The sequence below is a fragment of the Podarcis filfolensis genome, assembly GCF_964270895.1.
Source record: "Podarcis filfolensis genome assembly, chromosome: 14".
In the NCBI taxonomy this organism is placed as follows: domain Eukaryota; kingdom Metazoa; phylum Chordata; class Lepidosauria; order Squamata; family Lacertidae; genus Podarcis; species Podarcis filfolensis.
In genome coordinates this window covers 28,614,005-28,641,121 of record NC_139616.1, presented here as the reverse complement: position 1 = coordinate 28,641,121, position 27,117 = coordinate 28,614,005, and the positions used below count along the sequence as shown (strand labels likewise).

At 46.3% G+C, this 27,117-nt stretch overlaps 1 protein-coding gene across 1 annotated transcript in view; it reads left to right on the top strand.

Moving 5' to 3' along the window:
- Positions 1 to 27,117, top strand: part of TNRC6A (trinucleotide repeat containing adaptor 6A) — a 42,026-nt gene that overhangs the window by 10,394 nt on the left and 4,515 nt on the right. The window contains exons 3-20 of the mRNA XM_083584665.1: positions 1,338 to 1,428; positions 1,911 to 1,932; positions 8,999 to 9,361; positions 10,430 to 13,063; positions 14,011 to 14,175; positions 14,498 to 14,679; positions 14,834 to 14,914; positions 15,152 to 15,203; positions 16,027 to 16,169; positions 17,699 to 17,848; positions 19,922 to 20,053; positions 20,435 to 20,563; positions 20,651 to 20,745; positions 22,545 to 22,771; positions 23,901 to 24,032; positions 25,306 to 25,464; positions 26,024 to 26,164; positions 26,973 to 27,083. Coding sequence (XP_083440791.1) covers positions 1,338 to 1,428; positions 1,911 to 1,932; positions 8,999 to 9,361; positions 10,430 to 13,063; positions 14,011 to 14,175; positions 14,498 to 14,679; positions 14,834 to 14,914; positions 15,152 to 15,203; positions 16,027 to 16,169; positions 17,699 to 17,848; positions 19,922 to 20,053; positions 20,435 to 20,563; positions 20,651 to 20,745; positions 22,545 to 22,771; positions 23,901 to 24,032; positions 25,306 to 25,464; positions 26,024 to 26,164; positions 26,973 to 27,083 — 5,009 coding nt within the window. The remainder of the gene's footprint in view (positions 1 to 1,337; positions 1,429 to 1,910; positions 1,933 to 8,998; positions 9,362 to 10,429; positions 13,064 to 14,010; positions 14,176 to 14,497; positions 14,680 to 14,833; positions 14,915 to 15,151; positions 15,204 to 16,026; positions 16,170 to 17,698; positions 17,849 to 19,921; positions 20,054 to 20,434; positions 20,564 to 20,650; positions 20,746 to 22,544; positions 22,772 to 23,900; positions 24,033 to 25,305; positions 25,465 to 26,023; positions 26,165 to 26,972; positions 27,084 to 27,117) is intronic.

The following is a 27,117-nucleotide window of genomic DNA, read 5'->3' as shown; positions in this document are numbered from 1 at the left end:
AGGCTTGCAGTCTTCAGTGGAGCACAGAGTGGGGTGAAAAGGCTGCTTAACCCGTCTGACTGCTCTCTACTCTAAATAACTCCTTCCCCAGCTATGTTCATTGAGGTAAGGGACTTAGCTCACTTAAGGGGAGAAAAGCAGCTGAAAGGATTAAGCAGCCAGCCCCCCCTGCCAATGCCCTGTGATTGCAGCTGCCTTTTGTCAATTAATGCAGGTGGAGTGTCCTGAGGGTGGGTCTGTTTCCTGCTCAGTGATTCACTTTTGTCTTCTTCAGCACAGCTCCATGTGGAAGGAATTGGTTTGGAAGAGAGCCTCCCATGGCAATTCAGAAAGTGATTTCCTGGCCTTGCCTGTTGTTGTTTGGCTTAATGACCCTCTCTACTTCAACGCAGTTTTCATATTTCCCCCTTACTTTTAAGGCAGTTATTGTTACAGCATCATCTACTTATCTTACTGTTTTAAAATCTGTCCCATTCCTTTTTCTTGATGTGTTATGGCTTTTTCAGTTGCGAGCCTCTCTTAGCGGTACAAAATTTAGTACTGATTTAGTTATTTAATTAATTTGAACAGCAGGAGCTGTAAATACATAGACAAAGTTGTTTTTGTGGTTTTGGCAATGTGATGCCTTTAGCTGGGCGAGCTGGTGTCTGCATTCTCTTCCACACCCAACCTTGTATGCTTCTTGTGAGGGCAGAACTCAAAATATTTCACCATCCTGCAGGCCTCTCTTACCTTCGCTACCTTTTCCCCAAACCCCGCGGCCTCTTTTTTTTGGTTGCTAAGTTTGGGAGAAGTGGAGGGTTTGTTGTTTGTGCAGCTTAGTTGCCAGTACTTCCTTGGGCTACCCTTCCTTGGTTTGGGAGCCTGTGGGGCACTCCAGACCTTCCTTGCCTCTGAAAACCCCTTCCTTTTCAGTGGGCAGCAGTTCCTCCTTTCCTTGTTTCTAGTTTTGCCTTGGAGTAAGTGTAACAAATCAAATATTGGAGCATAGCACTTACCAGATTAAAAAAATATATTACGTGACTTGCACCTTGTTAAAAGCATTTCTAGTCCGAATTCAAACTGAATTAAAAAGTGCACGCCATAATTCTTGTATGCTCGCAGAATTAAAAGGTATATCTAGGAAGATACTGCTAGGATTATTAAAGTTGGAGTGACAGACATCTTAATGCTTTTCAGTATAGTAGGCAGAACTGGACTTTTAATTCCTAGCAAATTAGTGTGGGTTTTATCCAAGTAAGTTTGACCCAGAGTAGAATGAATTGGGGTCTGTGCCTCGCAGGGAAGACATTGGTTGTGTGTCTTTGGAGGTCTAATTGCAGCCCTGTCCTTCTCAGGGAATTGGTGCAAGAGGAGGAAGAACAGTTGATGGAAGAAAGGAAAAAGAGGAAAGACGACAAGAAGAAGAAAGAAGCTGCTCAGAAAAAGGTGAGTCAGAAACTAAGGCACTTAGTGGGTTGTGGTGGCTTTGAAATGGGCTTAGACAAATGCATGGAGGAGGAGGAGACTCTTGATGGCTACTAGTCATGATGGAACAGCAGGAGCATCTTATTGGCCACTGTGAGAAACAGAGTGCTTGACTGGACAGGAGCCCTTTGATCTGATCCAGCTTCAGGGCTCTTTTATGGGCCTAAAATGTATGTGTTTGTGAACCTCACATTGCATGATTATCAGATGTTTTAGCCTTTAATGCTGGGAGTTCTTTGCACATAGCATAGGGGGAGAATCCTTCAACTTTAAAGGGATCTGACTACAGTTTTATAGGGAGGAGGGGAGACAACCTTGCTTCATATTTATGTTGAGAAAGGATGCATATGCTGATAATGCCCTATAAAGCAGTTTGTGCCCAGTGTTGGGAAAGCAAGTCTCTGATAATCATTAATTGGGTTGTTGTTGTTGTTGTTTTTCAGGCCGCTGAACAAAAAAACAAAGGTGAGTTATTTTATGGTTATTGGCTTGGCGTAACTTTGATATGACTCCTCTGTCTGGTGAAGAGCTTTGAATGTGCCTTTGGTGGTCTGGAGATTCTTCCATGAGAAAGCCTACAACCTGGCTTTTTAGTGATGAGGCCTTTTCTATTTGAGACACCACCTTTTTTCTTTCCAGAGGGGCGCATAAAAGAATCCTCACACCTTTGAGCCTCCCCCAGCCCTTGTCATGTTGAACACTGAACCCCTATTCTGAAGGACAGGCTGGAAGAGATGAGCAAAGAGCTTTGAAATAGGAGAGGAGGAAAGTGCATGAATGAGATATTCCTCCCCCCATCCCACCACCCACCCTATGCCTTAACTCAGGTATCCCCAAACTCGGCCCTCCAGCTGTTTTGGGACTACAATTCCCATCATCCCTGACCACTGGTCCTGTTAGCTAGGGAAGATGGGAGTTGTAGTCCCAAAACATCTGGAGGGCTGAGTTTTGGGGATGCTTGCCTTAACTCTTGTAATTCAAAGCCCTTTCCTAGTTGTTTGAGGATGGAGAGCAAAGTCCCCCTCCCCAGACCCAGCGGTCCTCCTTAGATACCAGATATTGCTGCACATTTTGAATGCCTGCATTCTGTCTAAAAGCAGGAAATTTGGAACAACATCCAAGGATGTCCACCTGCTTGCACAACGGAAATCTGCTTGTGCGATGTCGCTTCTGGTTTCTTTGATTTTCCCCTCCTGCACCCCTCCATGCACTCACAAAATTGCTCTGGAGGGTCCCCAAAACTCTGGAGCAGATTTTTTGGGTGTGGTTGGAGTTTCAGGGGAGGAATGGAAGGAGAAGCCCCACTGCAAAGGCAGACACCCTCTCATGCTATGTTGGCTCTCACCTTTGGTTTTGGTTTTTTTGGGTTTTTAAAAAACTATCCTGTACTTAAATTTCTCTCGTTAGGAGATATTTCCAAGATAGTACTGCAGATTGCACAAATACATTTGCTCTGCAAATCTTTTGTTGAGCAGATTGATTTTTTTGTGTCCCTTGATGTCTGGAGTCATCTAATGTTTTGTTTCAGATTGCATTAAGTGCAAAGCAGAGGAAAAGAGGGATTTGGGGGCAGTTATAAGACTTTGAACAGGCTTCCTTTCTTTCAATTTAATTTTACTTTTCTCATGAGTGAAACTGGCTAAGAGTCCTTTTGGCATTATAAGGGTGCTCTGAGTAGTATCTTCCAAAATGCTAGGCATCTTAGATCGATTAGGAAACAAAAGCTTCAGTGCACTCTAAACTTAGTATACTTAAGAATGGTGCATTTTGAATAATAGGCTAATTTGCTTCACTTAAGGGTGTCAGACCAGTGTGTAGTACACACGTGCCCAGGGTGGATAAAAATTAATTAACTTTTTAAGAATTAAAGGTGCCTCTTTAATTTAGAAAAGCAATAATAGCCTGGTTTAAAGGAAAAATCAGATCCCATATAAGTCAGTCTTTTTGGTGGAATTTCTTTAATAAGTGTACATAGGATTCAGCTTTAGCCTGCAAGTAAGTGATCTTGCTTAGTCTACTTACATGTGCACAGACGGGTAAACAAAAGACTATTGTTTTCAAGTGGTTATAATTTTGCAGTGCAATGCTAATATGGGCAGTATTGCAACAAATTCTGGATTTTGCTTCTTGGCTTGTAATTAAGGTCCTGCTTAATTACAGACTGCAGTTCTTTAAATATTATAGTGCCTAGTCAGTATGGATTTTGTTCAGGAAGTATGTATACATTTTGAAATTGGAAACCTGATTGAAGACTGCAATCCACAGGCAGGCACAGGAATGCTTTTGAATACCGATTGTTGGGAACCACAGGAGGGGAGAGTGCTCTAGTTCTCAAATCCTGCTTGCAGGTTTCCGACAGGCATCTGGTTGGCCACTGTGAGAACAGGATGCTGGACTAGATGGGCCCATTTGGCCTGATCTAGTGGGCTCTTGATGTTCTTAGGGGATCTTGTACTGTCCCATAGCTAGGTCAGTGGCACTCACCCTACTTTCAGCAGACCCTCAGTCGGCCTTTTGCCATCTTTAGGATTGCTCTGACAATCACTTAAATTAGTCTTTCTTAAGGTTCAAATAAATATACCCTACTGGAGCCTGGTGGCATGTTTCGTTTGTTTGTTCCAATTGTGACGGATGAATCAGAATTGTAGAGTTGGAAGGGACCCCAAGGATCTTCTAGTTCAGGGGTCGGCAACCTAAGGCCCATGGACCAAAAGCAGCCCTTGGGGGTCGTTTAACTGGCCCCCGAGCCGCCCGCTCAGTGAGTCCCTGCGCGCTGCGCTAAATCGGTTCAGCGCGGCGCGTGGACTCGCTTCCACGGTGCTGGAAATTGCACAGATGCCGGAAATCACATCAGGGCAGATGCTGGAAATCACGTGCGTGCTATACACCCCGCGGAGGGATCTCCACTGGTGTGAACCAGCCCAGGCAAGGTAAACCTTGCCAACCCCTGCTCCACAACGTCCTGAGGGAGACCATTCCACTGTGGAACAGCTCTTACTGTCAGAAAGTTTTTTCCCTGATGTTTAATCGGGATCTCCTTTCTTGTCATATGAAGCCTTTGGTTCGAGTTGTGTGGCAGCCCTCAAGATATTTGAAGATGGCTATCATATCTCCTCTCAGTAAACATATCCAGCTCCTTCAACCCTTCCCCATAAGGCTTGATTTCCAAACCCTTGATCATCTTGGTTGCCCTCCTATGTGCACATTCCAGCTTTTCAACATCTTCCTGAAATTAAAACTTTCCTATAAAGTACTGTAGTATAAAGTGCCCCTTTTCTTATTAAAACTAAAGTTAGTTTCCTTTCACATCAGAACTCCCAGAAAATCTTGCACACTCTTAACTGTGCTTTGGTGAGCCATTGCTGTTTTATCTGTAAAAGGGCAGGTATTTCCTGTCAAAAGTCCCCACCTTGACTCATTTCCTGTTCCTTCTCATGGCTCTAGGGGAGTCAACTGCATCTATCCATCCTCCCCAGGGGCCTCCATTGGAACTTTTGCATTTTGCATGTCTCATCTTGGTGATATGAAATCCACATGTGCCCTTTAGCACCCCCAGACTGGCAGCTCAGTGAGGCACTCAAAAGGAAAGTACGTTGCTATGTTTGTAAGTGACGGTGAAAGCAGAGAGGTCTAAATGCAGCCTGCTTTGTGCCAGAAAAAGGAGTGAAACCAACACTTGCAGGGTGGTTCTTCAGCTAGTGAAAGTGTTTCCTGTCTGCACTGAAGAGTTTTGTTTTCATGCTAAGTGAAGACTTGAGAGAAGAGTTCTACTCACTAACTAGCCCTGTAAAACTACACCCTTCCAGCAGCTAAGTGATGTTTATGCAGCACATTGGATGTGCTTCTTCTAATCTCTACTGTAGAGTTTTTAAACAAATTAAAAACAGGTTTTAAAAAATTAAGACAAGGCTTATGCTTCTTGAAAACATGTTCTTTGCTCATCTTCCTTGCTATTAAGTTTTGAGGCAAGTCAAGGGCTGCACAACTGCTTTAAAGTTTCTGTTTAGTGCCAAGAATTTTTCCAGGGAGAATTGGAAGTGGGAAATTGAATGGTTTTCTTATGAAAGTTAACTGAAGCCATCTTTGAGCATGCAAGTGTGTGTGAGCCTGGGTTGCATTGGAGACAAACAATCACTCATCTCTAGTAACTCTTGGACATACATTGGTAATTGAACATGGGTTTGAATCCCCACTCAGTCATGAAGCTCACTGAGGGCCTCGAAGCCTAACTTACTTCACAGGATTGTTGTGGGATTAAATGAGGAAGGGGAGAACTCCTTGGAGAAAAAGGTGGAATATACAGTGGTACCTTGGGTTACAGATGCTTCAGGTTACAGACTCTGCTAACCCAGAAATAGTACCTCTGGTTAAGAACTTTGCTTCAGGATGAGGACAGAAATCGTGCTCCAGCAGCACAGCGGCAGGGGAGGCTCCATTAGCTAAAGTGGTGCTTCAGGTTAAGAACAGTTTCAGGTTAAGAACGGACCTCCAAAACGAATCAAGTTCTTAACCCAAGGTACCACTGTAAATGGAAATAGATAGATGGACAGATGACAGACAGACTTCCCCCAGATCCAGCTCTGCTCTGGTAGCTTCTGGGGTTGGTTTTTTTGGGGTGGGGGTGGGGAGCCTAAGCTGCAGGATAGGAGAACCCTCAGGACTTTTCGGTCCTGGAGGTTTTGCTAAATATGATTAGAAGGGACCGTCTGATTAAAGGTATCCAGGTCGGAGCCAAACAATACAAATTGAAAGCTTCTGCAGATGATCTAGTTCTGACGTTACAGGAGCCAGAATCTAGTACGAAACGAGTATTAGAACTGATTCAAGAATTTGGTCATGTGGCAGGATTTAAGCTGAACAAGTAAAAAACTAAAGTTCTTGAGAAAAATTTAACACCGATTGAGAAAGAGAGGTTTCAGAAGGAGACAGGTTTAACATTAGTTAAGAAAGTAAAATATCTGGGGGTTAATATGACTGCTAAGAACTTAAATTTATTTAAAGATAACTATGAGAAATGTTGGTCAGAAGTGAAAAAAGACTTAGAAATATGGTCAAATTTGAAGCTTTCCTTGTTGGGTCGAATTGCAGCTATAAAGATGAATGTATTGCCAAAAATGTTATTTCTGTTTCAATCATTGCAAATTTTGGACAAGATGGACTGTTTCAAGAAGTGGCACAGAGACATTTCTAGATTTGTCTGGCAGGGCAAGAAGCCCAGAATAAAATTTAAAATATTAACTGATGCAAAGGAAAGAGGCAGATTTGCCCTGCCAGACCTTAAACTTTACTATGAATCAGCAGCATTCTGCTGGTTGAAAGACTGGCTGCTTCTTGAGAACACAGACATTTTGGATTTGGAAGGTTTTAATAATGTTTTTGGGTGGCATGCATATTTGTGGTACGACAGGGTTAAAGCACATAAAGCATTTAAAAACCATATTGTCAGGAAAGCATTGTTCAATGTCTGGATAAGATACAAAGACTTATTGGAAAATAAAACCCCAAGGTGGTTGTCACCAATGGAAGCGAAGGCTCAGAAAAAGCTCAATATGGAGGCCAAATGGCCGAAATATTGGGAAATATTGGAACAAGAAGGAGAGAAATTGAAATTGCAGAGTTTTGAGAAATTAAAAGATAAAGTGCGAGACTGGCTTCATTATTATCAAATAAGAGAGGCCTATAATTTGGACAAAAAAATTGGCTTCCAGGTGGAAAAATCAAAATTGGAAACAGAACTGTTAGATCCCAAAACTAAGATACTTTCAAGAATGTATAACTTGCTGTTAAAATGGAATACGCAGGATGAAACGGTTAAATCTGCAATGATTAAATGGGCACAGATATTGGTCATAACATTATGTTTGCTGACTGGGAACAGTTGTGGACCACCGGTATGAAATTTACGGCATGTAATGCCTTAAGAGAGAATATTATGAAAATGATATATAGGTGGTACATGACACCAGTCAAGCTTGCAAAAATATATCATTTGCCTGATAATAAATGTTGGAAATGTAAAGAAAATGAAGGTACATTCTTTCACCTTTGGTGGACGTGCCCAAAGATTAAGGCTTTCTGGGAGATGATCTATAATGAAATGAAAAAGGTATTTAAATATACCTTCCTGAAGAAACCAGAGGCCTTTCTCCTGGGCATAGTCGGCCAATTGGTGCCAAAGAAGGACAGAACTTTCTTTATGTATGCAACAACAGCAGCAAGAATACTGATTGCAAAGTATTGGAAGACACAAGATTTACCCACCTTGGAAGAGTGGCAGATGAAGGTGATGGACTATATGGAATTGGCGGAAATGACTGGCAGAATCCGAGACCAGGGAGAAGAGTGGGTGGAAGAAGATTGGAAGAAATTTAAAGACTATCTACAGAAATATTGTAAAATTAATGAATGTTAAAATGATGATTGGATTGAATAGGGGGTATTAGCAACAAAGTTAATAAGAATATGCAAAAATGAATTGATAATGGATGAAAATATAGAGTTATAATATGTTAAGATATAGAGTTAAGATAAATGAAAGAGGGTAAGGATTTGCTGATTTGATTATCTGAATGGGAATACAAAAAGGGGAGGTGTGAGGAGGTCAAGGAAACAAGTTAATGAGCATAAAGTTATAAAAAATGGATTTGTTTTTAATTCTCTTTTACCTATTCGTTTTTTGTATTTTGTATTTTTATTTGTATCTCTTCTTTTTTATGTATTTTTTTAGGGGTTTTTTTGTTCTTTTCATATGTTCTTTTTTGTATTTTGTAAACTGATGTTTTTGTAAAATCCCAATAAATATTATAAAAAAAAATGAACATGAAGATCACCCCTCAAGTCTGCCTTTCCTCCATCCTTCTTTTTTGCTTTTTCTTTATCCTTTCTGACTACCAACATTGAGTTTCTCCTGGTGCCTGTTTCTCCATGAGATTTGTCCAGGCCAAACGTCTTTTTTTCCAGAGATGATCAAGCCAGCTGTTTATTCTGTTCCTGACCCCTCTGCTCTAAGCCACTGGGGTGCTTCATCATTCCCATCATCCCAGCGGTTCCATTGCCACTGGGGAAGGGGAGGGTTTTCTAAGAAGAGCAGAAGCCACTTAGTCTGTCATGTATATAAAGCATACAGTCAAACCTTGGAACTTGAACATAATCTGTTCCGGAAGACCATTCGACTTCAGAATTGTTCAGGTTCTGAGGCATGGCTTGCAAGAGCTTCTTGCACTCAAGCGGAAGCCATGCTGGACGTTTGAGTTCTGAGGAACGTTCTGGGTTTTTGGCGTTTGGGAGCCAAAACATTCAAAAACAGAGCCGTTTGAGACTCAAGTTTGACTGTTTGACTGTATAGCTAACGCCTTTTTAAACCCCTTGTGTAAGTTCTATGTTTTATAAGTGTTTTTGAGAACAATTGTGTGTTTTGTTGAATGAATATTTGTTGTTTTTAATGGTCTTCTAAAACAATTTACTAACATCTGCTCTTCCTCCCTCTTCTCTCCCCCTCCCCCATCAAACATCTTGCTTTGGGCAAGTGCAGTGCCGGAACCTGCCAAGCCCAGTGTCAATCAGCTATTACCTGCCACCTCCACTGCCGGCACAACCACAGCACCCAGCAGTGTTGGTGGCAATAATAATGCCAAGAGGGCTTTGGTCAGCAGTCAGCAGCAGCAGCAGCAGCAGTCGTCGTCCTTGCCTCGCTACCCACCTCGCGAAGTCCCTCCGCGGTTCCGGCACCAGGAGCAGAAGCAACTCTTGAAGCGAGGGCAGCCACTGCCGGGGATTGCTGCAACCCTGGGGGCGGCATCTAAACTGCTGAACGGCCAGTCCGAAGGGAGTCCAGTAACAAGCGAGCAACCTGCAGTGGGTGGCGAAGGGCAGAGCAGCAGCAAAAAGCAAGCAGGTCAGGAGGCGGCGAAGACTTACAGGACTGTAAACTTTCTGACTCATTTGGCAGGGGGGCTGCATGCTTTGGAGGAAGGCCCAACCCAGCTCTTTCCCATGCTCCTTAAGACCCATTTCGCCTCCATTTCTAAATGTCACAACTCTGCAGAAACCGGATGTTCTTTTCCTGTGCTTCATGCCAAGACTGCAGCTGCAGAACCTGCCAAGGCACAACACATGGTCGCTCTGCCCTCAGCTGTGTCACCTGCCTTTCCACACTTGGGGGGAGTGGAGCGGGCAGGAGGAATAATACACTTGCTGGCGTCAGTTCTTCCTTCACACTTGTGACCAGAGGAGCGCTAGAGAGTTTCTCCACTTAAGAATATAGTACTGTTCTCAGTGTAATAGGAAGGTTGGTGCACCCATTGTGTGACTTGACATTTTGAAGAGGAGCATAATGGGGGCACATGCTTTCTATATGCCGGCAGTTTACTCTCAGAATAATAAGAGGCTGGATGCTAAGAAGTCTGCACGGACAGCAAGCCGTTGTAGGCACTTGTCAGATGATCAGAGTGACCAGAGAGGTGAATGAATCTGGAGCCCTGAGCAGGGATGAGTTGACCATTGCAAGACCACAGCAGACCAGAGAAGGCCGTAATAGTCTAAGCAAGAGAGCTCCAGAGCTTGGCCAGAGTTCTTAACAAGAGGGAGGGGCTAAGATGAGCTCCATAGCCAAGACACTCTCCCACCATTCCACTAGCTGCACTTCAGCTACCAGTGGGATGTGGTGAGACTCCCCTCCTGTAGATCTTAATGAGTGGGGAAGGGGGAGAGGCAAGTCATTTTAGGTATTGGGGCTCATTTCACATGTGGAATATATGGACATACCTGTGCCTGTCCTTTTGCTAAGAATATTGCAAGTACCTAAGCCATGTGCTTTTGCAACATCTTATGATCCTAGTTTTCCAGAATTCTGGAGAGTCTTCTTGCCTCTGTTTCTTTGCTCACTGTACTGAATGTTTCTTTTTTGCTGTACCATTTCCAATGATGATGACAATGTCTTGTCTTCTCCTCCTCCTCCTCCTAGATCTGAACCACAGCACACTAGGATCCCATTATGAGAACTCTCAGTGGGGAACAGTCTCTTCCAGTGGTGACTCCAGCACAAACTGGGATAAAGTTATTGTAGACGGCTCAGACAAGGAGGCATGGCCCTCAATCACCGGCAGTGACGTGGAGCTGGCTTCAGAATGTACGGACACTGACTCTGCTTCTGCCTCGAGTTCTGGGTCGGAGAGGAACCTCATCGCCATGGCTTCACGGGGCCCGGGCAGTGAAGTGAATGGCCTGCGGAACGGCGGCGGCGGCCACTGTCCTCAGGCCAAGTTTGGCAACAGTAGCAACAGCAATAACGTGGGCAACGGGAGCGCTGGCAGGTCGTGGGGCGTGTCCCTCGGCTCCCTCGTGAGCTCCTGCTCGCCGATGCCCGCCGATGCTCCTAACGGCATGTCGGAAAGTAGCAACAATAGAATGAACACTTGGAGCGCGCTCAACTCATCCAATGGAGGATTAAATCCCAGCACTTTGAATTCCAACGGCCACCGCAGTGCCTGGCCTGTCTTGGAGAACAATGGGCATGCCCTGAAAGGGCCCGGAGGAAGCGGTAGCTGCAGCACAGGTTTAGGTCAGATAGCGAACAATCAGAGTATGAACTCGTCCAGCCTTGGCGGCTCCTGGGCCAGCCTCCAGGAAAACTGTGATCCCCAAGCGAATGGTACAAGGAAGGCTTCGCGGAGTGGGCAGCCTCAGAGCCTTAACCCCGAAGTGAATGGACCAAATAATAATAACACTACTAACTTTATGACCTCTAGTTTACCAAACCCTGCTGGTTCGATGCAGGTGACTGAACCGGCAAGTAGTAATACAGGGCCTGGGGCCTGGTGCGTGAGTGCCAAGAGCAGTCGGCCTCAGCCCCAGGCCTCCTCTCCAGTAATAAGCAGCACTTCCGTTTCTCACCTGAGCAATGGTGAAGCAAAAAATGGTGGAACTCCCAGTACTCTGTGGGGCACCTACAGCCCCGCTTACTCCGGAGACACCTGCTCAAACAGCCAAGCCAATAGCGACACTGTGAATGCAAACCTAATGCAGCCTGGGCTCAGCGGGACCAGCAGCACTAACTTTGAAATCAATGGGGAGAAAGGAGCAGGGGCGTGGGAGGCGGCAGGCGGGGGGGCCAGCGCCCAGAATGTGGTGTGGGGGGGTGGGATTGGAATGGGCTCTGGAGGAGGAGGAGGAGGAGGCAGCGGCCGGAGGGGTCCTGCCCAAAGCACCACCTTAGCCGACGGAGAGTGGAACAAACTTCCAAGCAACCCTCACGCCTCCAAGGGTGGCAGCGGGAACAGTAAGAAGTTTACAACCATGCGGAAATCTTCTGAGGAGGAGAGTGCCGCGGTCGACATCCAGAGTTTTGCAGCAATTCAGAATGTGGAGCAGAACGGCGGGTGGACGAAAAGCAGTATTGCGGATAGCGATGGCAGTACCGAGAGCCCCGAGGAAAGATCCGCTGCGGAAGGGGCGAACCGCGAAAGGAGGAAAGCTGACCAGCACGCGTTGCTCCAGAGCATAGTGAACAGGACAGATCTGGACCCCCGGGTCCTTTCCAATTCCGGTTGGGGACAGACTCCGATCAAACAAAACACTGCCTGGGACACAGAGGTTTCTTCAAGAGGGGAGAAGAAGACTGACAATGGGACAGAGGCCTGGGGGGCCTGTATGGCCCAAGCCTGCGGCTCAGGGGGCCTCACAGAAAGGTCCAGCCTGCATGGCAACAACGCTCCATCCAGCCAGGGTTGGGGCGATCCAAAGTCTGCTACAAGGTGGGGGGACTCCAAAGTCTCTGGCACCCAGGGGGGGTGGGAAGAGGGCTCTGCTTCCACTGCACAGGCCAAGGGCAATCAATCATGGGGGAGCGGCAAAGAGGACAGGTGCTCATCATCGCAGTGGAGCGACCCAGACAAGCTCAAGCAGGGGTGGGGAGATGGGCAGAAGGCAAGCCCCGGGTGGGCGGCCCCAGCTGTCGACGGCTGGGGGGAGAACCTGAGAAGCAATCATTGGGGCGAGGTGAAGAAATCCAGTTCCGGCAGCAGCGACAGCGACAAGTCGACCTCTGGCTGGAAAGAGCCGGGCAAGTCCGGCGCTGCGCACTGGGGGGGAGGTGGCGGCAACAACAACGCCAAGCCAACGAGCTGCACGGGATGGGAAGAGTCTGCCAAGCCAAGCCAAAGCCAGGGGTGGGGAGAATCTCCTAAGCCAAGCCGCTCCCAGAGCTGGGGGGGAGAGGCACCCTCCAAGCGCCCTCCGTCCCCAGACTGGAGCAAGCAACAAGAGGTGGGCTGCTGGGGGGCACCGTCTGCGGCAAGCAAGCCGCCGGCCGCAGGATGGCTGGGAGGACCAATGCCGTCCGCAGCCAAGGAAGAGGAGCCCACCGGGTGGGAGGAGCCATCCCCCGAGTCCATTCGCCGCAAAATGGAGATTGACGATGGAACTTCCGCTTGGGGCGACCCGAGCAAGTACAACTACAAGAATGTGAACATGTGGAACAAGAACACTCTGAACAGTGGCAGCGGCTGTTCAGACCAGCAGGCACAGGGACTGCAGCAAGGGCTTTCTTCAAGCGCCGTGAGCAGCATGGAGACTGGTGGCGGCAGTGGCAGCAGCTCTGGTAAGGCTCCATTTTCCATGATCTGCCTGACTGAGACAACCCTCAGGCGCTACTTGGGGGGGGGAGGCTACTGGAGTGTCTCTTGAAAAGCATTGTTGTTTGTTTCGCTCCAGAAAGCTAGCGGGAAGTCCAGAATATACCATGGCTTCCAGGTGTGGTTTGTCTGGAGAGAAACAAACCATCTTCCCACGTTCAGGTATCACAAGTCAGACTCTGGCTCATTTCCTGGTGGAGCAACAGGAGCAGGGCAGAAGCAGAGCAAGCACTGTGTATTAGCTTCATTTGTGTTTAACCATTGTTTGTTTTTAAGCTATGGTTTAAAGTTGGGTGCAAACCATGGTTTATAAAATTGTGTAGAGAAGTAGCCAGAAAATCATTCAGTGGTACATCTTAGCCTTTTCAAATCAATGAAAACTCACAGTTGTTGAAAGATCCTAGGAGATTTGCAGTAGGTTGACTGATTTTTGTGTCTTGCCTTTCAAACAATACAAAGATACCACCACCACCCTTCAGCTGCTTACTTGTTTATTCCTACTTGTATTTTGTTTTAATTGCAAGGAGCAAAATAAGAATTTATATCCTTGCCTGTGGATATTTTTGGGGGATGAACAAGTGCCACACATGGCATTTTTCTTGGTTATTGATCAACAGGCATTAATCATTAACACAGCAAATGGGGCAACCCAGTCAGATGGGCAGGGTATTATTATTATTATTATTATTATTATTATTATTATTATTATACTATCATCATCTTTGAAGATCAGTTTGCGTTGGTGGTAGGATAATGTGAGCTTTCCATTTGGTTATAGAACAGTTTTCCTCACAATGGAACTGAAATTGTTACTAAAAAGTCACTAAATTTTCCTTAAACAATCCAAAAGTTAGCCTAGCCATGTTGTTGCCTGGTTTTGGGTCCAGCTAATAATGTGAACCTCTTTTGAAAGGTTGGGGAGAGCCTCTTCCTGCTCCTGTTACTGTAGACAATGGCACATCAGCTTGGGGCAAGCCTGTTGATGCTGGTACGAGCTGGGGAGAATCGGTCGGTGATGCTATGAGTGCCGGTAGCTGGGGGAACACATCTGCTGGGCAGCAGGCTCCTCATAAACCTGGTATGTGCTTTTCTAGGTGGGCTGGAAGTGGGGAACTGCACTAGGGAAGTTGCCAGGTGTCGAGATCTGGGGGGTGCTGGGAACCAAGGGTGCTTTTGTTTGGAGAGCTGAATTAAGAAGGGAGGCCCTACGACTTGGGTCTGGGAGATCTGCGTTCAGATCCCTCCTTTGTCATTGGCTGCTGTTAGCTTGACTCTTGTTCTTTGTAAAATGTGAATAACAGCTCCCCAGGTGATAGTGCTGCATAGTGGCTATAGTGAGGGCAGGGGGACGTGTTGTATCTGATGAGTAAAAAGTGATTTATTTATTTTATCACAATCAGGACCTAAGTCTATGCAAGTTCCAGATGGCTGGTGTGGGGGCGACATGCCTTTGCCAGGAAGCCATCAGTCGAACTGGGAGGAAGAGGACGACGTTGAGATTGGGATGTGGAACAGCAACTCTGCCCAAGATGCGAACGCCTCTCTACACTGGCCACCTTACCCTAAAAAGATGCCTTCTAAGGTAACCGAGTTTAGCTGCAGAGCAAGACAGAGAAAAGCTCCCTCTGCCTCTTAAACTACCTGAAGCCTGTGCCCCATTAAAGTCCTATGTAGGTGTTGATCAGTAGCCATATATCTAATAATGAAGTTTCCATGCTGTTTGTGGTTACTTGTAGGGAACAATGAAAAATGGAAACAAGCAAGACGAAACGTGGATCAATCCATTTGTGAAACAGTTTGTGAATCTCGGCTTCCATGTAAGTCCTGAAGTGGGGTGTGCGTGGCAGGGCAAGGACTCATCCCGTGGCAATTCATTCTTTTTCCAGCCCTGCTTCATAGTGCCTGCTTTTTTCACTTTTTGCTAAGATGCACTCTGTAATCTGTCTGCCTGCCTGCCTGCCTTCCCTCCCTCATGAAAAGCAGAAGGGGTAGCCTGGAGTATACCAGTAAGCAGAGGCTGACTGTAATTAAGCTCCTCTTGGTTATTCCTTTAGAGAGAGTCACCAGAAGAAATGATGCAGAGCAATAAGATGGATGTATCTGGAGGTAAGTGCAGGCATGGGGTTGTGGTGGGATGAATGAAAGGTGACTCAAGATAGAAGGGGGGTGCAGAGTGATAGAGCGCTGGCTTGGCATGCAGAAGGCTCCAGGTTCAATCCCCAATGGCAGCATCTTCTGCTAGGGCTGGGAAGGACTAGCCTCTACCAGTCCATTTAGATGGGCCAGTGATCTGTCTCAGTATAAAGACAACTTCCTAGGTTCCTATTTATTTGTGGACTTTTTAAAATGGTGTGCATTTCTAGCCCAATTGGCTCAGGCCTTGTTAAAAAATCAGCAATCCCAGTTATAACTTGCACCTAAAGCAAATGAAATTGAGCATATTGTTGTCAAAAAAAGACTCGGTTTCACCTGCGTTCTCTTCGCAGGAATTTCCTGTGCAAGGTTTGGATTGCTATTTTCATCCTGGCTGGAGCTGATGGGAGTTGCAGTCCAGAACAACTGAAGGGTGTCAGATTGGGGAAGGTTGCTTTAGGACAGGGGTGCCCAAACTTTTTTCAAAGAGGGCCAGATTTGATGAAGTGAACATGCATGAGGGCCAGCCACAGTTGTTGATCTTTTTTTAGGATTGAAGATGGTGAGCTTTTACAGTTTTACCCCAAAGTTGTTGACTTTTTTTAGGATTTTACCCCAAGACATATACTGTCTCAGGGGCCGGATTAAATCAACCGGAAGGCCAGACTTTGGACACGCCTGCTTTAGGAGAACTTTTTGTGCCCGTGGAGTTTAAGCAAGAGGCAGTGTTAGTCTTTTCTGTTGAGATCCACTGTTCAGAGCAGCTGTGTGAAGATGCTTTCCCATCTCCCCTTAGGGATCTTGCCTGACAAACGGATGGAGATGGACAAGCACAGCCTGAATGCTGGAGAGTACAGCCGGGTGATAGGAAAAGGCCCAGGCGCCCGTCCTCAGATTTCCAAAGAGTCTTCCGTGGATCGAAATCCTTACTTTGATAAGGTGAGAGAGCCTGTCTCCTCCCAAGGGGCAGTAAAAAAACAATTGCTGCTGTACTCAGTAAAATGAATGCTCCTGTAATAAAAATAAATAAATTGATGTGTTACTAAAGAGTTGCATTGTGCTCCTCACCATGTCTACTCCAAAGTAAGTCCTTCTTGATTCCGTGGGGCTTCCTCCCCGATAAATAGGATTCGGATTGCAGCTGTAGTGTGCTTCTGCTTAACCCTTAATTTTAATTCTAGGCTGCCCATCTGCAAATGAGTGAGTGGGAGACTGACTCTGGTGCCTCCAGAACCCAGAGCAGGGGAAGATTCTGAGGGACGCTGATGTGTTTTCACTGAAAATAGTTTGCAGGGTTGGGGGATTAAGTTCACTGCATTCAGGAGCATCTAATGCTGTTGCTTTTGCTATGAGTCATAGGCCCTTAAGAGAGGAGTCTGCACTCCTCTTTTCTCAATCAGGGTGGGCATCTCAGGAAAGCATTTTCACTGCTGTTGTGCTTAATGTTTGGTTTAGTGAATTGCTTTGAGTTCACCTTCCATCAACAATGTGACTCATAAATATTATTATTACCGTATTTTTCGCCCTATAGGATGCACTGTCCCATAAGGCGCACCTAGTTTTTTGGGGGGGAAATAAAGGGGGAAAAATTATTTCCCCCCCAGGCGCGGGGCTGGGGTGGGGGAAGCCCGAGCTTCCCCCGACCCCAGAACAGGCAACTCTCCGCAAGGTGCGGGAGCCCAGTGCCGGGCTCCCGTGCCTTGCGGAGAGCTGCGCCAAGCCTGGGCACACTGAGTTCAGCGCGCGCAGGCTTCAGCGTGCAGGCAACTCTCCGCAAGCCGCGGGAGCCCGGGAGGAACTCCCGCGGGCTCCCAAGGCTTGCAGATAGCTTCCTGAAGCCTGGAGAGGGAGAGGGGTCAGTGCACACCGACCCCTCTCGCTCTCCAGGCTTCAGCGAAAGCCTGCATTCGCCCCATAGGACGCACACACATTTCCCCTTCATTTTTGGAGGGGGAAAAGTGCGTCTTATAGGGCGAAAAATACGGTAGATATTCCACAAACTCATCCTTTTGGCTCAGGATTGCTGCTAGTGCAACAGGACTCCCCTTGCTCTGTGTCTGCCAAATAGGCTTGGGAGGGATGGGGAAAGCCCTACAGTAGATTTGGGGGAACGGGTTTCCATTGCACTAGCAGCCATCCTTTCACTGATGGGACCCTGACTTCATGCTACGCTGAATACAACCCACTATTATTTTATCAGTGATTTTAAATTTTTCTTATTTTCGGTAAACTGCTTAGAGGTTTTCTTACAAATCGAACAGTATATAAAATAAAAGAGTATCTTCCATCTGCTTAGGGAACCACCTGGCTCTAGACTGCAGTGGCACTAACCTCCTCTCTCCTGTTTTCTGACTTTTTCTCCCCACCCCGTTGATGCTGGACTTGTCTGCCTCTTCCTGTCCGTCTATCCATCCTGCTGCTTGGCTTGCTGTCCAACCCTTGCTCCTTCAACTTGTCTGCCCAACCAGGATGGCCTTGTTGTAGCAGACGATTCCCAGAACATGCAGTTTATGTCCACTCAGAACGTGAAGTTTCCCCCTTCAAACAGTGCACTACCTAACCAGGCCCTTGGCTCCCTAACAGGGCTGGGTATGCAAAACTTGAATTCTGTTAGACAGGTAAGGCTGTGAGCATCCTCTTTACATGATGTTTCAACAAAGCCATTGGGTACTTCCTCAGATTTTAGCATGCTGTCTCATCCCCCTTGATTTACAGACATTTAGAGAAGATGAATGGCAGCTTAAACCTTTTGGTCCTCTTCCACTTAGTGCACACATGGTTTTAAAAAACCTGCAACCCTCTAGATCAGTGTTTCCCAAACTTAGAATAATCATGTGCCCCTTTTTGCAAGTTTAGTCTTACCGGCAAACCCCTTCTGGGGCAAAGTTCATTTGTGGGTATTTTTCATAATAATATTTTATCTCGACTAGAGAAAATTATTTTGTGTACCCTTAGAAACCCTTTCACGTACCACACTTTGGGAAACACTGCTCTAGATGCATATTTCTCGTAGCTTCTCCAGATCAAATATCTTTCAGGCAGGAGAATCTTCTGTCATCCTCTAGATCAGGTTTCCCAGATTCGTCCTTGGTGCCATACAAGGTGTGTGGTGGCTGCTGTTGTGCTTGCTGGCTTCCCTCCCCCAGGGTTAAGTCATCTGCATGGTGTTGTAAAAACAGCCATTGTCAGAGAGCACCTTCCTTCCTTTTCATTTGCCTCATTACACCATCTCCTCTTTACATGTGCCTGTTACTCTCCTCTGCTTCTCATTCGTAGTTTCTTTTTAACTTCTCAACCCTCCAACCGCTGTCCGCATATTCGCAATAGCATATGGAGAACTGAAGGCAGAACAGAATCATAGGGTCACCTAGTCGCAACTCCCCGCAGTGCAGGAACCAGACCCTTGGGTGGACAGGGCTTTTGTTTACAGCCCCATCTGAGGGCAGTGTGTGCCTATTTTTGCAAGCACCGGCTTATCCTTTGTGTTCTGGTTGTTGTTGGCATGTTCACTTTAGTCCAGAAAGGGTGGTTGGGTGAGAAGAGAAGCAGTTGTGCCACTGCAGTATGTCTTGGGGGCTCCCTTCTTCCCTCAGGGCATCCCCCTCATTAACCAAAGATCCCGTTACTGGTGAAGAACCTGGTGGGTTCCCAGTGTCTCCTGTGGCAGATAGATTTATCATACTGACTGGAGCTCCATTGTGGTGCTGTAGCTTGAACTATAGGTTTAAGACATTGTTTCCTAAACTCGGGTCTCCAGCTGTTTTCAAACTACAATTCCCATCATCTCTGACCACTGGTCTTGCCAGCTAGGAATGATGGGATTTGTGGTCTAAAAAAACAACAACTGGAGACCCAAGTTTGGGAAAAACTGGTCTTAAGACATGGAAGAGCCTGATTCAAATTTCCCCTGAGCTTTGAAAGATCACTAACTGGCTTAGGCAAATCCCAATCCCTTCACTTGAACCTACATCCCACTTCCATCGTAAGGACAGTGTGTATGTGCCCACACACCTAGGCAGTGCTTTTTTTCTGGGGGGACGCAGCGGTACACGTACCCTTAAACATTTTGTGAATCTAAGATTGGCTCATTGAGTGGCAGTATTTCAATATGAGTAGGAAAATGAGAGTAGTCCCTAAACATTTTTTTTTCAGGGAGAAAAAAAGCACTGCACTAGGCATGGTTCCCTCAGCTCCTCGCAGGAGTGCTGGGTTGCAGGCATTCTTTTTTGCTTCCAGGCAAAAGAGTTTCAGGGTCTACTAAGAGTCAAGGATATAAGAATGTCAAAAGAGCTCTGCAGCAGTTGGAGCCTCACAGTGGCCAAGCAGATGCCCCAGTGGGAGGAAGCCCACAAAGTAGCTCTGTAGAATTCAGAGGGAGATGGAAACTTGGTCTTACTCTCTGGTTTCGGGGTGATGCTTGTTTGCTTCAACGTACATCTCAGCTCCAAGCTCACCTTCTTAGAAATGCCGCCTTCCTACCAAAACAGCACTAGGCTGAACAGTTGTCCGTTTCCCTACATGTGCTGAATGCAACGCTTAAGGGCAATGCAAGAAGCAGCTTCAGTAGCCAGCAGACCATACTTTCTGTCACTCCTGACCTAAGCTGCCACTTTATGGTTATGTACTCCTGCTCCTGTCTTGGGAGAGGGTGGGAACAGCTGCTCAGCCCTCTTTTTACGTTCTCTCTGCAGAATGGCAACCCCAGTATGTTTGGAAATCTAGCAGCACAGCCCCGGAGTATGCAGCCGTCTCCAGCACAGCCTCTTAACTCATCTCAGCCTAATCCACGTGCTCAAGTGCCTCCTCCATTGCTCTCCCCTCAGGTGAGGCTTGTAAAAGAGAAGGCCTGGCCTGATGTTGGGTGGATGGGTGTGCTAGTTTTGTAAAGACATTCTTCCTCTCTTCAAAAATGATGGCTGCCAGGCTTGGTCCCAATAGCACCTGCCCTAGTACAAGCAAACACAAGTCACATTCTCCACCTCCCACCTCTCCTCTTCTCCCTTCCACATCCCATTACGGGACTCCCCACCCCCAAGTTTTTAAAGAGCTAAGTAAAGGGCCTCCAAGCCAAGCAAGGCTACCAGTATCTGCTGGGGCAGCTCTTCCTGCTTATGGTGAGAAGGTGTTGGTTGCGTGTCTCCCTCCCTCTGTCCTAGCCAACTTCCAACCTTCATCTCATTGTCATGCTTTTCTCCGCTTTGTAGGTTCCAGTATCCTTGCTGAAGTATGCACCAAACAACGGGGGCCTGAATCCACTCTTCGGCCCGCAACAGGTAGCCATGTTGAACCAACTCTCCCAGCTCAACCAGCTTTCCCAGATCTCCCAGTTACAAGTAAGTGATACACTTCCTCCCCCAACTTTGCTTAGAAAGTGCTCATCCTCCCTGACTCTGCCCTGACTTCTTCCTGACTTTTTGCAGCGATTGCTGGCCCAGCAGAGGAAAGTGCCGAGCCAGAGAAACATGTCCTCTGCTGGGGGTGGCTGCCGCCAGGAGCAGCAGCAGCAGCAGGTAGGGTTTGGGGAAACTTTTTGTTTTCTCTTTCATTTTTAATATTGGTTCTGCCTTCTCTTGACCTGAATTGATCGGGAAAGATCAGGTTGAATTGGGTCTTTCTCCGCTGACCCATACGTTATCTCCTTCACAAATCTCTTGTTGCCAGTTCAAGGCTGTTTGCCTGAGAGCTGGAATATTTCACGAGAACGGTGGATAGCCCTTTGCAAAAGCTAGGGTGCACTTAGCAACACACCTTGACAAAATAGGTGAATCATCTGTTGTGGAAGAACTAGCTCACTTCTTAATTTTAATCTCAGGGTTGTGGGTTCAAGCTGCACGTTGGGCAAAAGATTCCTGCACTGCAGGAGGACCCCAGAGTGGCTGGGGAAACCCAGCCAGATGGGCAGGGTATAAATAATTTTTTATTATTATTATTATCATCATCAACATCATCATCCCTTCCAACTCCACGATTCTATGATTATCCTATTTTCCTTCCTGCTGCCTTCATGCATGGCCAAAGGAGCATCTCTTTTCTCTCTCTCTCTCTCTCTCTCTGCTGGATAAAGTTATTCTAAAGGTTGTTCTAATTGGACCACTTTATTTCATAGAACAAGAGCAAGTTCACCACCTATGTTTTGCAGCCCAGATCAAGGACTCACTTTGTTTAAATATTGTACGTTAACAGTGACCATTTTGCAGGTTGAAAAGAAGATAGGTTTTATTTGCAAATAACAAAATTATTTTCTTTTCTTTTTTTTCAAATAATCTTTATTAAAGTTTCAAAGATATTACAAAATAGAAAAAAGGGGAAAAAATGGGGAAAAAAACATACAAAATATAGAACAATTAAAAAACAAATCAGTCTTTCCATTTCTTATCTTTCATTTGCTTATTTCCTTGACCTCCTCATACCTCCCTTTTTTGTATTCTAGTTCAATAGTTGTTTCAGCAAATCCTTACCCTTTTTGCTTTTATCTTAATATTTTATCTTAATATATTATGGCCTTACATTTTCAACTGTTATCAACCCATTTTTACATACTCCTTTATGACATTATTGCTAAAACCACATAACTTCATTCCAGCATCCCTCTAGCATTCCTTAATTTTACAGTGTTTCTGTAAGTAATCTTTAAATTTCTTCCAATCTTCTTCTACCAACTCTTCTCCCTGGTCTCGGATTCTGCCAAACAAAATTATTTTCACATCCATTGCCAGCAATACATAGACAACGTTATTTAAGATTGCATCCATATTGCGGATTCAAGTCATGTTGGTTGTGTGTGTTTTCTGAATTATCTCTGCTGCTTTGTTTGACTATTATAAGAATGATTATTACGGCCTTTTTTGCTGGATGCTAAGCCAATTCCACCTTTGTGCACAGGTTGTAAGGGCAGAAAGTCTGTAGAACATATGACCCACTAGACTGAATAAGAAGTTTAGGATGCCGCTTTAGACAGAGTCAGGCCATCCAGCTCAGTACTGTGTACAACACTGACTGGCAGTAATGGCTTTCAAACGGGGGGGATCTACCTGGGCATTGAACCTGGGACCTTCTGCACACACTGAGCCACTCAGGTGCTGATAACACCAAGGTTGCAGGTTCGATCCTTGCATATTCATGCATTGCAGGGGGTTGGAATAGATAGTCCTGAGGGTCTCTTCAAGCTCTACAGTTCCATGATTCTATAGCTGCCTGCTACATATGCCATGGCTTCTGTTTCGCAGCTACAGTGGAGCCACTTCCTAGTTGTTCAGGCCTCAGACAGGACATCTGTCTCAAATCCATTTTTTCCCTCTCTCTCTGCTTGAAGAGTCGCGCTCTCAATATGCAGCAACAGATGATGCAACAGTCTTGTCAGCTGGATCCAAACCTACTCATGAAGCAGCAGCAGCAGCAGCAGCAACAGCAGCTGCTCCCATCCCAACAGCAGCTCCATCATTCTGCCATGAAGTCTTTCGTGGAGAATGTTGTGCCCCACGCCAACCCAGAGCTGCAGAAAGGGCCATCACAAATCAATGCATTCAGCAACTTTCCCATAGGTGAGTGTCCTCTCCACCTCTTCTTATGGCTAATCTGCATCAGGTGACCAAGGCTGTGAGCTGGGTCGGTGCTTGGTCTTAGCCTCTCTCAAAAGAGAGCCAGTGGCTGCCTGGCTAAGCCTCTTGTCTCTGATTCTGCAGCCAGCATTAACAATCCTGCTAGTCGGTTACCTAGCTTTCTGTTGGTGCCTGACTTCACCAGATTAAAGACATAATCCTCAATGGAAATCCTCAATGGAGGTCCCCCTTTAGGCTCCTCAAAGGAAACAGGATTCCCAGTTGCAAGTGAATGTATAATTTAACAGGTTTTCCATTCAATTCCATTCAATCAGCTGCTTTGATCGGCAGAATTCAATATTTTAGTGTGGCAGCACCTACACTGTGGAACTCCCTGCCTCTTGACATCAAGCCAGCGCCTGCTAGAAACATTTTTATTTAGACAAGCCTACCCCAAGGTTTAGAATGTTGACATGAGCTTTAATCCATATTTAGCCTTGTTTGAAAGTCTAAAATTTATTGTTAATTCCTTCTTATTGATAAATGTTATGAATTGAATAAATAAAATTGTTTCTTCCCAAGATTCAGTTTGAATTCCACTCTTCAGTTTGAGGCTTAATTACTAGAGCCTTCTGAAACGTGTCCCATCTTGCTGTTTAAGAGCTGCTGCTTTTGTTTTGCTGAGGGACAGTCTCCCAGCTCAAAAAATCACAAAGCCTCTTTTGGGACCTGAGTACAGCAGCAGCACTCTGCTCGCTTGTGGTTCTGAGCAGCTGGTATTCATAGTGAATCCTGCCTCTTGACGCTGCCATAAAACTTAGGGAACAAGCTGTACTACCAAAATGATTAAGGTTTTAAATGATAATTTTAGGTTATATTTTAGTGATCAAGATTTAATATATTTTTTTAACTGCCGCTATATCTGAATTGTCTCTGTCATACCCAGTTGCAATTCAATGTATTCCTGTTGTGTTTTATGATTTTCCTGATATTGTAAGTGGCCCAGAACTGGTCTGTGACGATAATAAATTCTGCCTCTTGACAGTGAAGGTAGCAGAGGCCTGTTTTATTCAGACTGCTATGCTTAGCTGAACTGGAGTCCAGGGAGTGTAACCCAATTTCTTTGATGCAGGATTGAACTCAAACTTGAATGTAAATATGGACTTGGGCAGTATTAAGGAGCCACAGTCCCGGCTGAGAAAATGGATGACTGTGGACAGTATTTCTGCTAACACATCGTTGGATCAAAATGCCAGCAAAAACGGTGAGTGGAATGCAAGGGGGGGGGGAGCAAAGAGGGCCCCAAACACTGTCTTCCAGCTGCAAAGAGGACCTCCTGAAGATGGGTGCTGCAAAGAGAAGGGGTGTAATTTGTGGATGTTCATTGTGAAAGGTGGCAATAAAGCTTTCATACCATACACCTTTTATTCTGACTAAAGCAGCCTTCCTCAACCTCGGCGCTCCAGATGTTTTTTTGGCCTACAACTCCCATGATCCCTAGCTAGCAGGACCAGTGGTCAGGGATGATGGGAATTGTAGTCTCAAAACATCTGGAGGGCCAAGTTTAAGGAAGCCTGGACTAAAGGATGCAAATTGGTACAATACCTGAAAGGTTGCATATTTTGGATGCTTTTTTCTGAAATTAAGAGTTGATGTAGCACTCAAAACTTTTTTTTCCAAAAATCCTTTGAGGTTTATGCAAAATGTGACGAGAGTGGCAAGAGGAGAGAGGAGTGGTCTGTGAGTAGGCAGGGGAAATGGACTTGGGGCCACACGGGGGTAAAATGTCATGTAGGATGCCAAAGCTGTCCCCCTAGAATCTCTGCCTCCCGAGAGCCTTCTGGCAGTTCCCTCACTGCGAGAAGTGAGGTTACAAGGAACCAAGCAGAGGGCCTTCTCGGTAGTGGCGCCTGCCCTGTGGAATATCCTCCCATCAGATGTCAAGGAAATAAACAACTATCTGACTTTTAGAAGACATCTGAAGGCAGTCCTGTTTAGGGAAGTTTTTAATGTTTGATCTTTTACTGTGTTTTTAATATCCTGTTGGAAGACCCCCCCCCCCCGAGTGGCTGGGATTATTATTATTATTATTATTATTATTATTATTATTATTAGGGTTTCCACAGCCACTCTGGGCGGCTCCTTGCATGGTTATTTTCTCAGAGAGGCCCTTGCATGGTTTGAAGCATAATCCCACAATCACACTGGGGTGTATTGTTTTGGTTGCCAAAGAAAGCCGATGGTCTTGGGAATTTGCAGCAGTTGCCTGCCAGATTCTGCCCATGCAGGCACATCTCATTCGCCTTGGCTGCCAGCCATAGCTAATTTAGAGGAGAATGAAGACCTTACCCTGGACCAGGATGACACCTGTGTGCAAGTGGGGATGTGACCTGCTACACCTTGGCAGGGACTGGAGGACTACTTCTGACTTAACTCAGAATGATGTTCTGAGCTGTGGGTGTAAAGGAAGGGGTTAATCTGGTGGTTGCTGTTGGCAGCTCAGTGGCCAAACTGATCAGCAGTCTCCTCTCTTCCAGGTGCTATTTCAAGTGGCTTTAGGTTGGAGGAAACTCCCTTTGTTCCCTACGACTTCATGAACAGCAGTAACTCACCAGCCAGCCCTCCTGGATCGATTGGGGACGGCTGGCCACGTGCCAAATCGCCTAACGGTTCTAGCAGTGTCAATTGGCCACCAGGTGGGTGACTTGCACCAGTCTGTTCCCCCAAGATTTGGGGCTTGGGGCACAGGAAACCAAGTTCTTCCCTTCTTGGGCTGGGGAAGATGGTGGAAGCAATTGGTTGAAGGGGGACTTGAGAAGTCTTTAGGGAAGGGTAGAGGAGTTCATCTACGTGCCTTCTCTGGCCGTGACAATAAATTGTGGACCCGAGAGGCAGCTGGAAGTATTAGTTTTGTGCTAGGAAGTTCCACAAGTTGGGGGGGAGAGGACATGCATGTGATCTTGCAGCTGGGAAGGGGACTACAAAGGTGCTCCTAAGAGGATGCATTTCTCTCCAAACTTTGAAAGAACTTAGGGGAAAGCCCAAATCTTTTTCTGAGAATTATCTGAGAAGGTTCAGTCTCGTTGTGAGTTGAAGTGGGTCCCCCATCCCTGCCCTTCCCCTGCAGTCTGAAATAACAGCCTCGGCACCATGTACGGTGATCATCTGCTCAGCGTTCACTCGGAGGCTGAATTGGGCCCAATAGTTCTTCCATGGAATAAGCTCAGCCTCCTGACACTTTTTTCAAAATGCTAGAATTTCGTCCTGGTGAGCCGTGGAAAGGTTATCCAAACATCGACCCTGAAACTGACCCGTACATCACTCCCGGCAGCGTCACAAACAATCTGTCGATTAACACTGTGCGGGAGGCCGACCACCTCAGGGACAGGAACAGCGGTATGTATCTGGGAGCAGAGGCTGGTCACTTGAGAATTCTGCACAAAAAGAGCCCCTTCAGTGCTCCAAAGGTTGTGCCAGTTTGTATTTTTCTGAGTTTTTTGTTATCATGCCTGATTTAAGTGGCTTGGTCTTTGGCAAGTCTCTAGAGGAAGGAAATCCTGCAGCTCTTGAGACCTTTGCTGAGTCCTTCTCCATATCCAGCAAAGTGTTACACAAAGGAGAGCACAAGGAGCTGGTCAGGTCTCGCTTGACCTGACCTGAGCAAGAAGGGTTCCCCCAGCCCCTCTCAAAAGATTCTTGGTGCTTTCCACCATGGAGACATTCTGGAAAGCCCAGGTGTGAGGCAATCGGGTCCACTTGGATTTTGCATGTCCTCCATTCTGCTGCAGTTGGGTGAAGCAAGCCTTGCATGCTGCTTCTGCAGAACTGCAGCCATGGTGTGCATCTTGTAGCCAGTGTGCATCTTGGCAAGAGTGGGAGAAGAGGGCCAGAACACCATCGCCTTAGGGTTCCCCCCCCTGAGTAACTTGCATCCAGCCATGGCTTGATCCCTGAGCTGAGGTCTGTTGGTCTGAGCAGTGCTGGGGAAAGAAGGGTTCCTGTGGGCAGGAGAGAACTGAGCTGTGCCTGGGTGACCAGAGCTGCACCCACCTCGCTGGGCTCTGTGTTCCAGTTTGCAGCAGGGTTCAGCCCTGGAACCTGCATTTCAATGCTGCGGCGCATATGAAGAAACAAAGGTGCCTGTCTCTCCCTTGCTGCTGGTGTCCTCCAGGGGAGTGATGAGCTGTTGACTTTTTCCTGTTAGGGTCATCCTCATCTCTGAACACCACGCTGCCTTCAACTAGTGCCTGGTCATCCATTCGTGCCTCCAACTACAATGTTTCCCTCAGCAGTACAGCACAAAGCACTTCTTCAGGTGAGGTCGGGTGCGTCACACACAGGCCATGTCT